This window comes from Bos grunniens, chromosome X (assembly GCF_055505025.1).
Source record: "Bos grunniens cultivar Pamir isolate PY7600 chromosome X, Bosgru_T2T1.0, whole genome shotgun sequence".
Classification (NCBI taxonomy): Eukaryota; Metazoa; Chordata; class Mammalia; order Artiodactyla; family Bovidae; genus Bos; species Bos grunniens.
Genome location: NC_141194.1, coordinates 131,322,261 through 131,334,594, shown reverse-complemented (window position 1 = coordinate 131,334,594; position 12,334 = coordinate 131,322,261). Strand labels below are relative to the sequence as shown.

At 41.9% G+C, this 12,334-nt stretch overlaps 1 protein-coding gene across 1 annotated transcript; it reads right to left on the bottom strand.

The window, feature by feature from the left end:
• Positions 1-3,381: 3,381 nt before the first annotated feature.
• LOC147341420 (olfactory receptor 6N1-like) lies at positions 3,382-4,401 on the bottom strand. The gene has a single exon (XM_086387164.1). It carries the CDS (start codon positions 4,399-4,401, stop codon positions 3,382-3,384), a length of 1,020 nt encoding a protein of 339 aa, XP_086243290.1.
• Positions 4,402-12,334: the final 7,933 nt, after the last annotated feature.

The following is a 12,334-nucleotide window of genomic DNA, read 5'->3' as shown; positions in this document are numbered from 1 at the left end:
TAGAACTTGAAAAGCAGAAGAAACACTAAAGCTTAGAAACAGTGGAGCCCCCTGCCAGAAAGCCCTAAATATTGTTTGCCTCTATTCTTGGTTTGTACTAAAATTAATCTGTGAATCCCACTCAGACCCCAATTCATTTGCTTGGGTTCCTGATGATACTTGTCTAACTCTTGGCAGTACTCTACTCTTAAGGTACTGACATCTGTCTCTAGGTCCTCTCTCTGGAGTTCTAGTTCCAGATATGATACTCTGGAACACAATTATAACCTTTCAAAATTAGTGCCATTGCCTTGAGAGCCATGCAGCCTCCCCTACATCCTAGCCTAGCCATCTCGTAAAAAAAAAATCTAACATGGATGTGTTCTTAATTTTGAGGCAAGTACTGCTGGCAAACTTCTTTTAAGGCAAGACTGAGGTCTGTGTTGCTTCTTCATTACCTTAACTTGCTCATTCCAGATTTCTTCTCCCTCTTTCCTGAGTGAGGAAAGTACCAGCAAAGTAGCAGCATGGAGGTACCAGCAAGCCATCTGGCCAAAACAGCGAGGGTTAAGGTATAAATTGAAGCTGGAGCTCTTCTAATCTAGTATGACAGTTTGTACTGATCAGGTTAATGAGGATAATTTCTCTTTGGCTTGTACAGAGACATGAGAATATAATCTGACCTGCTATTAATTACTCTGTCCAATCATTAACATAATGTTTCACTGAATAGAGAAAGACTATTCACACTGCAGGAGCAGTGTATCAACCAAAGCACCATAATAAAAAGTCCTGCCTTTTGTGTTTGGCAGGGAAGCTGTACTATCACTGTGAGAAGGACATGCACTTTGACGTGTTTCTCACCAGTAGGGATGAGTTGTCCTGAGCCGTACACCCTCCTCCAGTTCCCTCGGGGAAATTACACAGAGTTGTGTGATGATTGGCACAGAATAGGGAGGTACACTGTGGTTTTGGGAACAGAGTGAGACTAATCAGTCCACAACAAGATTAAATAACTGCATCTTGAGTAAGAGGAACATAAGGCTTTATCAAATAAATAAAATAACTTTAGATGGCTCTTTTTCATTCTTTTATCAACAAGTATTTATTGAACAATTACTCCTTGTTAAGCTCTGTGCTGGGCACTAGGGATGTAGTATTCAAACAAAACAGACACAGATCCTGCCTTGTGCAGTTTTTAGTCCAGGTAGAGGATGTATGTATGTGTATATATATATATATATATATATATATATATAAAATCTCATGCAGAATATTCTAGTGCAGCTGTGAGAAATTTATAATGAAAAAGTGAAAAAGCTAGGAGGCTCTAAGAGCATATGATAAAGAAACTGGGTGGAACTTAAAGAATGAGCCAGGTAAAAAGTGAAATAAGGAAGGGAAGAAAGAATAGTATCCATGAAAGTTATGAGGAGGCAAGCAGGTTTGAGGAACATCCAGGAAGAAAATGAGTTCAGAGAGCAAAAAAGCAACAAAATGTGAGACTGAGAGAAGTGTTATATCTTTTTTGGCCATGAACACACTCTAGATGGGCTACAGGCCCTTGAAAGTTGACAGGTTATGTTGGTCACTTCCATGGGGCATTCGGACTTTTTCCTAAGGTCACTGGGAAATAGTTGATGGTTTCTAAGCCAAGTTGAGCTTAGACTAGTAGATTAAAAAAAATTTTTTTTCCATATAGCTAACACACCAAACAAACCCCTCAACTATCTCAGAAACCTGGATTCAAGAATAAAAGAAAGACATGTATGGATGGAACAGATGTAGCCTTTCCACTCTGTACGTCTGCACAGAAGGCTAGGCAGAACCCCTGAGAGGCCAAAAAGTAATTACACTTCTACTCTGGATCCATGTCTTAACCACAAGGAGTGTGTTCTGCAGGCTCTATTTTCTAATTGAGGGTAATTATAAGAAGTTAAAGCTAGATTAGAGACAATTAGACCCTATACAAGAGGGAACTCTGTGGGTGGTCAGGAAGGGAGTAGGAAGAACCAGCTGGGAAAGTGTTTTCCAAACCACTTGGCATTCTTTGACTCATATTACAGGAGGAGGTTTTTCTTGGGGTGGGGGGGGGGGGAAGGAGTCCATCTGCTCCCGTGTGGTGCCTACCTGGAGGGCAAGCAGGTGAAATAGGAAAAGACACACATCACTGACAGCCAATCAAGATTGCCTTTTCCTCAAGCCAAAGTGCTAGAAGCCAATAAGTGGAAACAAGGGGAAAGGAAGGGGAAGGTCCCATTACCATTCAATTTAAGACATCTTATTTGAGCAACTACTTTTTTTGTGCTGCTCTGGATCTAGATGCTGTGGGAGATACATGGAGCAGGTGATCTTCCCTTTAGAGGGTTTCCAAGTCTATTTGAGGTGTTTTGTGTGGCTGGAGCACAGAGGGAGAGAAGGAGACTGGTGAGGGGTGAGGTCAAGAGGTGGCCACAAGCCAGGGGGAGGGCTCTGACTCTTTTTCAGGGGCACTGGAGAACCATGGAGAGTGATAAACTGAAAGTATAGTGTCAGGTGTGGGTTTAGGAGGGTACATCTGGCCACTGTGGGGAAGGTGGATGAGGGGGCATGGCAAGGAGCAAGATTAGGGGGCTCAGTCAGAGCTGCCTGTGGGGGGAGTTGGGGATGTCGATGACCATGAGGAGAAAAATGAGGAGGAGAGGCCAGAAAAAAAAAGTGACTTGTTTTAAACTCTCTTCATCCACCAAGCCTCCATTGCTTTGATTAGTCATTGATTCATTCAATCAACAAATAATTATCTTGCCTCTGTGTAGAGCACAGTGATAGGGGGCATCAAGAATAATAAGGATGATATTATTCCAGTCTTCAAGGGGCTTGATTAACTACCTATTGAAATGAGCAGAACAGTCAATAGCTGCTCTACGATTTTAGACATGGTTCTGATCAGCGGAGAGGCAGACAATCTAAGAAACAACAGCAGGCAGCGTGAATGTGCATAAGCCCTGAGGAGAGGCACAGTGGAAGGCACCTAAGTTTGTAGGAGAAGGGTATGGTAGCTGTGTGCTTATGTAGAGGTGTGTGTGTGTGTGTGCATACACAAGGGCACATTGGGCACATGCACATAATGAAACCAAAAACCTTAACACCAATAGATATTTCTATAACACACACACAGCCAGAGAGACAAAGACAGAGAGAGAGACTTTTGCAGCAAGCAAATTTGGGTGTTTTGAATTTTCCCCTAAGAGGCATGGTAGAAGAGCCAGAGAGAGTCACTTGTCTGGCAAACTTATTTTACCATGCAAGGATTACCCTGGAATTCCCAAGAACATTAGGTCTGTAAGGATTTGGGGAGGGTTCCTACTCTGTTGGCTCTTTCCCTTGAAGGAGGGAGCAGCAGTGGGCTGAGCCCCCAAGTACTCAGCCTAGTGCTTGGTGTCCTTCATAGAAGCCCAGGCTGTTCGGAGAAAAAAAAACACTCCCTGGGGGTGGTGGGGGCCCCGAGCTCCCCTTAGCAGATGCCCAGTGACTCATAAGCCTTCTCACTGCCTTCTGAACATCCTTGTTTCTCAGGCTGTACACGATGGGGTTGACCATGGGAGTGACCACAGTGTAGAACAAGGAGAAGATCTTGTTCAGGACAGCAGCCTGGGTTGCTGCGGGGATGGCATACACCGTTCCCAGTGTTCCATAGTACAGAGTGACCACTGTGAGGTGGGAGGAGCAGGTGGAGAAGGCTCGTTGCTTTCCTGCAGCTGATGGAATCCTGAGGACAGCAGCCACGATGTGGATATAGGAGGCTACGGTGAGTAAGAAGGGCACCATGGTGACAAAGGAGGCCAGGAGGAAGGTGGTTTTCTCCACAATCTCAGTATCAGAGCAGGCCAGCTTCAGCACAGGGGCCAGGTCACAGAAGAAGTGGTCAATCTTAGAGGTTGCACAGAATGGCAGCTGAAAAGTCATGGCAACAGTGACCACAGGGGTTAGGAAGCCACCCAGCCAAGACCCGCTTGCAAGCAGGACACACATGTGGAGGTTCATGAGTGATGGGTACTGGAGGGGGCTGCAGATGGCAAGGTAGCGGTCGTAAGACATGGCAGCCAGAAGAAAGCACTCAGCTACTGCCATGGAACCGAAGAAGTAAAACTGGACCACACAGCCCACAAAAGAAATCACCTGGGGACCTACGAGAAGGGTCTGCAGCATCTTAGGGGCAATAGAGGTAGTGTACCAGATCTCAAGGAAGGAGAAATTGGACAGAAAGAAGTACATGGGGGTTTGGAGGTTATGATCAAGGGAAATGACGATAAGGATAAGAAGGTTCCCCAGCAAAGTCACTACATACATTCCCAGAAATATCCCAAAAAGAAAAAACTGTAACCCATGGAGACTCCCGAATCCCAGCAGGAGGAATTCTTTGATTGTGGTCAGATTACCCATATCTGTGAGATTCACGCATTAGACCTGAGGAAAGGAGAGACATATAGCCAGTTGGAAAAAGAGCCATACTACTGGAGGTGGGTAGCACCATCAGATACGTCATATATGATAAAACTCAAAGACCCTGGTTTTTCTTGTCTGGAATAAATTTCCTGTTTTGTTCTACTAGGTGTATTTACCTAATAGCCACAGAGAAATCAGAAACTATGCCCTGGAGAGTTAACAGAGAGGATGTCTCTTTTGCTCTTTTCCACTCTTTTCCTTGACATAACCGGTGATGAATCTACCTTTGGGAGTCTCACAGTGGGAGGCAAACATGTCTTAATGGGGACATGGCAAGAAAGCTCTCAACTCCTGAAACTCAGCTTTTAAGACTCAGTGGAAATGTGACTCTAAAATTATAAAATAACACTGGAATTCATATCACCCCATCTCCCCCCAAACCCCTAAATCAGGGTGGATTTCACCAGGAATGTAATTGGAGGGTGGAGGGGAATTCAGAACTATTGATCTTAAAGTACCTGTAAGAAAAATAAGAGTTTCTGCCAGGCTCTGGGGACATGTAGCTGATTGCTTCCATGGCATCAAATTCCTATGGAAATTGAGGGGAAAATGTATGTAAAGTTATTCACTTGAAATGTTAGAGAAAAATAATGTTCCATCCTTCATAAATGAAAATGACATTCCTGACTCACAAGCAGTAGGATGTGCATTTAGAGTTATTTTTTTCCAGTAGCAGGCATGGGTTAGCAGTGAGTCATGAAGGCAGCTCCCCCATCCCCACAAGCATTCCTCCCCCACCACACTCAAAGACACAAATTTGTGAAATGGCTGTCTGGTCTTAGTGCTTGAGCCGTGCAATAGAATTAACAATCAATCTGTGCTGTGGCCTAACTTAGAGGTAAATGGGAGGCCAGAGGTAGGGGCTTGGTTCAGCTGGTGTTGTAGGCTGAAGGCTCAGTCTGTGACCAGGAAATAGAGCAAAGTCATCTTTACTGCTTTGCTTGGGGTGATGACAACGTGTCCCTAAAGATTACAATTAAGTCATATTTTTGTAAATGAAATCCTGCTTTAAATCCACTCGGGGAACTGCGTATTCAAAGAACTCATTAAGAATGCTTCTGTGACATGAAAGAATTCCTCCATAATTTATCCTTTGTGCTAATATAAATTGTTAATACATTGGGCTTGTGTAAAGGAAGGTCCACCTCTAACGGGGATCTCCAGGACATTCAGAGAGCCTAAGATGGTACTGAATATAATTACAGTGCATAAAGAAAATCAATCAGCAAGTGGAGTTGTCCCTGGGGGTGATGACTGCTTCCTAATTGGGGGATTACGCTGCAGTGTCCTATTACTTACCGTTTTACCCTGTCTTCAGAGACTGGCAGCCAGCATTCAGAACTGAAATTAGCATCATTAGATTTTTATCATTCAGTCCTAAATCTCATTAGTTCATAATGAATAAGCTTGATTTTTCCCTTTTGATTTACAGGTATGGTCTTTAAATGCCTCCAAATTCAAAGGCATACTAGCTTCCCTAAATCCTTGCCCATCCTCTCTTTCTTGCAGTGAAGACATTAATGTGGCAAAACAGAGGTTTCAGCTCAGAATACTATTCATTCATTCAGTCACTCATTCACTCACCACATATTTTTAGACACCTACTCTGTGTCATATATTGGGCTAGGTAGGCACTGGAGATAAAATTATGAACAGAAAAGTAATGGTCTCACTGTTTTCAGAACTTACATCCTACTAGTGGAGGTGATTTAAAAAATAACAGTAAAGCTACTATTGTGATCAATTCTATGAGGGAGAAAAACTGGGTCTTAATATAAAAAACAATACAGGGAGTTGCTACTGCTAAGTTGCTTCAGTCGTGTCCGACTCTGTGCGACCCCATAGATGGCAGCCCACCAGGCTCCCCCATCCCTGGGATTCTCCAGGCAAGAACACTGGAGTGGGTTGCCATTGCCTTCTCCAATGCATGAAAGTGAAAAGTGAAAGTGAAGCCGCTCAGTCGTGTCCAACTCTTAGCGACCCCATGGACTGCAGCCCACCAGGCTCCTCCGTCCATGGGATTTTCCAGGCAAGAGTACTGGAGTGGGGTGCCATTGCCTTCTCCGAATACAGGGAGAGGTGACTTCATTTTGGCAGATGCTCAGGGAAGATCTTTCTGAAGAAGTCATATTTCAGCTGAGATCTGATAAATATGGACTGGCCATCTAGGAGACCAATCCGAGGGGAGGTATTACAGGCAGACAGAGAGCATGTGCAAAAGTCCTGAGTGAGATAAGCACTTGACTACTAGAAGCATTAGAACTAACAAGCAAACAGCAAAAACAAGAACTGTAACTGGAGGGCTACAGGTGAGGGAAAGAGTGATAGGAGGTGAGTTTGTAGAATACATATCTGATTTACATTTTTAAAAGATCCCTCAGGCTTCTGTGTGGAGAATGTCTGTAAGGGACCAGAAGGGAAAGGGATAAAAGTGGTGAGGAAGCTAATATAGTAATACAGGTAAGAGATGGAGATCAAGTTGGGATGGAGTAAGGTGAATTCATTTTAAGACTTTTTATATAGTAGAATACATATATGTATGTATGTGTGTGTGTATATGTGTGTGTATATATATATATATATATATATATATACTTTTCTGTATGCATATTATGCTTTACTAAACACAGGGAGCTCAACCCAGTGTTCTGTGACAACCTAGAGGGGTGGGATGGGGTGGGTGATGGGAGGGAGGTTCAGGAGGGAAGGGGACTATGTATACTTGTGCCTGATTCGTGTTGACGTATGGAAGAGGCCAACACAATATTGTAAGGCAATTATCCTCCAATTAAAAAAAAGTAGTGAAATGACATAGGTTGCAGACAAACTGCATTAGAAGAGGACATGAAGGACAGGAAGGAATTAAGGAAGAATCCTAGTTTCTGGCTTAAGCAACTGTACAAATGATCCTCTCTTTTCCTGAGGATCAAGTAGGTAACTTAGTTTGAGGGGGATTTTCTTTTGTTTTCTTCCCATCCATCCATCCTTCCTTCCTTCCTCTCTTCCTTCCTTTCTTTTTGTTAGATCTAGTGGGTTGTGATCCACTGCTGTGATGACAGTTTTAGTCCTCCTATGGGTCAGGAATCTGGTAACAGACAGAGTCTCAGCCCTGAGAGACAGGGCTCCCACTGTGGCCACACAACAAGCTTAAGGAAAAGTCTGACAAACTCATGTCCTTGCTTTCAAAAAGGACCAGGGAAGAGAGTGAACATGTCAGTGTAACCTTTACTCACTCTGCAGAAATTGCTCAGAGCACAGGGTTAGCAACTGCATACCAGGAGCATCTTGTGCATAGAAAAGCAAATTCCATGTGGGACTGTTGAACTCTATTCATTGTGAGTCTCTGAGAAGCCTTCATTAATGGTAACCCAACTACCTAGAGCTTTCAATGATATGAGATTTATTTTTTAATTCTGTTATGTCTCATTTTGCCTTTGTGTGCATGAAAGAGATAATGAAACAAGCTTAGTCAAGAAAACAATTTTCAGGAGATATTCTGGGGTCAGAATACATTCAGTTCTACTCTTCCTCTCTTCATTTTATTTGTAGTTCTGACCAATCAAAATTAATGCTCAGAATAATGGCTGGAAGCTCTGAAAAATCCTCAATCAGTAAAGACTGATTCAAGTATATCATTATACTTGATTTACTAAGTCTGGACAGTAGACTCAGATAGCTTAGTGGAATATTTCTTTTAAGCAAATACAATAGAAAACAGCTTTGTTCTTACCCTTCAGTTACCCAGAAAATCTAATTAAACATATGCCCTTTCCCCCTTTCTCTTGATGTTCTTTTAATCATGACTTGCCTTGGTATTAATTTTCTTATGTCCTTATAATTAACAAAAAAATATTATTAACATGAAAAATTGTTTGGTGCTCAATGTAAAATAAAATCATCCAAATTTACCTCCTGCACCATCTTCAAGATGCTAATAGTTGCAAAAGTACAATAATGAAATTGGAAGTGTAGCAACATAACTAGGAAGTGAGAGACTAGAGAATGAGCCCAAACTCATTACCTCTTCTAGAATCAATCCTCTTGGAAAAAGGGGTGATGAGGAGGAATCTGAAGAATGGCTGAAGATTAATGCTGGAAGGGAGAAATATACAGCTTGATAAGGAGAGCAGTGATCTGACTATACCTGTCAGATACCATCTGATCCAGCAAATTCACTGCAGTGTATGTATGCAAAGGAGATGAAATCAATATCTCAAAGAGATATCTGCATACCCATATTAACTGCAGCAATATTCATTATAGCCAAGATACCAAAGAGCCTAAATGTCCACCGATGGATAAACAAATAAAATGTGGTACACACATACAGTAGAATATTATTCAGCCTTATAAAGGAGATTCCTGTCATTTGCAACAATATCGATGAACCTAGAGGGCATTATGCTAAGTGAAGTAAGTTAGATGGAGAAAGACAGAGGCTGTATGAGTTCACTTATATGTGAGATCTAAAAAAGATGAGCTCATAGATCCAGAGACTAGAATCATGGTTATCAGGGGCTAGGTAGGTGGGGTGGGGAAAATGAGAAGATGTTGGTCACAGGGTACAAACTTTCAGTTATAAGATGAATAATGTTCAGCACGGTGACAATAGTTAATTGTACTTCATTGTATACTTGAATCTGCTAAAAGCGTAGATAAGTGCTCTCACCACAAAAAAGTAGGTGCCTTAAGTGAGGTGATGGATGTGTTAATTTGACTGTGGTAATCATTTCATAATGTATACATATATTAAACCATCTTGTCATATATCCTAAAACAATTAGAAACTCAGTGCTCCCCCTTTCTTCAGACCCCCAACTCTAACCATTTTTTTTAAGCAACAAACACATGCCACACAAATGTGCCCTTAGCTCTTTGTTCTCCCCAAAGTTATACTATACTGGTATCAGGAGCAGTTGTTCAATGGTATCAGGGATAATTAGCAGGTACAGAAGATCATCTTGGTAGCCCAGTCCTTACTGTTTAGGTCATCCCTTAGTCTAAGCACATATAAACCTGTTCCTGAAAGTGATATCTGAGAGATACTAGGCTGGTGAACAGGAAAACTACCCAGAGCAGAGTCTTTGAAAGAGGAGAGTGGAGAAGAAATCCTTAAGTAGTACTATACTGTCTCTTTTATCAATAGATGAAGTTGATTTTTTTAGTCCTCTCTCTTTATAAGTAGTGTCTTTCTTTTTTAAAGTTTTTAAAATTGTGGTAAAAGTCACATGATATCAAGCATACTATTTTAACCATATTTAACTGTACAGTTCCAAGGAACTAATTATATTCACATTTTGGTGCAACACTCTGCATCATCCATCTTCTGAATTTCCCACCTTCCTAAACCAAAACTCTGTCCCCATTAAGCACTGATTCCCCCTCCCCACCCCACATCTACCCCCTGGGACTTAGCATCTACCAAAGTACTTTCTGACTCTATGAATTTGACTATTCTAGGTACCTAGTATAAGTAGAATCAAACGGTATTTGCCTGCACCTAATATATAAGTAGTGTCTTTCTTGAATAATTCAAGGTTATGCCATGCAGCAGGAAAATTTGATTAAAAGTTTATTTTCCTTTGAACATAACTGGTAGAACATTATAGACAGCTCACTTTTTTCAGGCTTCCCTGGTGGCTTCAAAGGTAAAGCATCTGCCTGCAATGTGGGAGACCTGGGTTTGATCCCTGGGTTGGGAAGATCCCCTGAAGAAGGAAATGGCAACCCACTCCAATACTCTTGCCTGGAGAATTCCATGGATAGAAGAGCCTGGTAGGCTACGGTCCATGGGGTCACAAAGAATCAGACATGACTGAGTGACTTCACTTTCTTTTCATTTTTTTAGAGGAATTATACATTAACACAAATAACCCCTTGGTGTCCAGGGGATTGATTTCATTATTTGTGTTTTTGCATCTTAAGACCTAGAGATAGACATTATTGAAACCTGGAGACAGAGATTGTTGAGATGCCTGGAACAAACATTATTGAGACCCAGAAACAGACTGGGAGATAGGCATTACTGAGACCTGCTGACAGATATTTCTAATTCAACTACATTCTTTGGTGCCAAATACTTTTTCTCCTGTTCTGTTCCATTTGTCAACATGATAGACAGGGAATGGGCCAGGAAATATCTTGGGCCAAAAGATATGTGATGTGTCATAATGTGACATACCTAGCCTAAATGTGCAGCTGCTGCTGCTGCTGCTGCTAAGTCACTTCAGTCGTGTCTGACTCTGTGTGACCCCAGAGACGGCAGCCCACCAGGGTCCCCTGTCCCTGGGATTCTCCTGGGAGTGGGTTGCCATTTCCTTCTCCAATGCATGAAAGTGAAAAGTGAAAGTGAAGTCGCTCAGTCGTGTCCGACTCCTAGTGACCCCATGGACTGCAGCCTACCAGGCTCCTCCATGCATGGGATTTGCCAGGCAAGAGAACTGGAGTGGGTTGCCATTGCCTTCTCCAAAATGTGCAGAATGGCAGCAGTTTTTGTAGTAAGTTGTGCAAAGAGTAATAGGCTCATCCTTTCATTCCCCACTGTCAATATATTGCATACAAAAATTTGGGGGGGTCTAAATAATCTGTAAAACACCTAAGTTTCCCTTTACCTCAATATAGACTCTAATTATGGTTGTTACTTTATATCAAAAATCTGAAATTGGTGGAATCCTGAAAACATTCTGTCAATAAACCATCCTTGAAAAACTGGCTCTCCACAATGCCAAATACCCAGTTTGAATGAGGGGATTACCTTCTAGCCAGTTATATTCTTCTAATTGACTTCTCATGTTCACCTTGTCCTCTGAGTCAAAAAATAGCATTTGCTAGACTTTCTATACCTGCTCCATAGCCTTATATCCAGGAGAACTGAAACAATCCATTCCATCATTCGAATATTTACCTGTTCATATACTCATGGTGCTATGCATTTGAATAGTGGTGACATTTATTTTTTGCATCTTTCACTCATCGTCCTGGTGTTTGGCTGTAACAGTGAAGAAACCTCAGTACTCCTCTAACTCACTGCTCTCTAATCCCCACCCTGTAGCACTCAAGAACACTATATCTGTCACCACTCACATTTTTTTTTTGAAGCTTTCTGCTCCTAGACTCCTCTTCTTTGCTGATCTTGACAGATTTACAGCAGTTAGGACGCTGCCATAGTCACAGTCACATGGTGTCTTTGGTCTGTACCAAATTTATCGTGTCACAGGAAAGGAGTATATTGTAGTAGTTAAGAGCCTGGTCTCACAGCCTGTCAGACAGACTTGAGTCTCAGTTCTGGCTCCACCACATACTCTCTGTGTGACTCTGAGCAAGTAACTTAACCTCTTGGTGCTTCAATTTTCTCAGCTGTAAAACAGAGAATAATTGTAATAATAAAACCACCTCATAGTGTTTTCATTAGAGTTAAATGAGAAAATCCATATGAAGTGTTGGTGAGGTGCCTAGCATTCTGTAAGTGCTCAATATCATTTTCATTTGACAATGTGTACCTGTGGGTATGATTACTCTTCAGCTGTTTCCCTAACAAAATTGTTATTAATAATGTCTCAAAGGTAGGTACAATCTTACAGTATTTCATTCTCTTCTGATCTCTTTCACATAATCTGCCATAAGACCTGAGTCCCCAGTAAGATCTTAATAAATGTTTATTGGTATAACACTTTTCCCATCCCTGCCAAAATCTGCAAGCTCTAATAAGGTCACTCTTGACAGAAGTCCAGAGAGATTTTTCTTACCTCTCACTGTCCTTTTCCTCTACGGAGGGGCTGGCTTATGACCCTATGATCTGGACAGCTTCATCTTGACAGAGAATAAGGATCCCCCATCAAGAGCATTCTCAGTCTAGCTGCTGTTCTAACTG

Bases quoted from the DNA above. Each gene is read 5' to 3' on its own strand.
- LOC147341420 (XM_086387164.1), bottom strand. From the start codon at position 4,401: ATGGGTAATCTGACCACAATCAAAGAATTCCTCCTGCTGGGATTCGGG.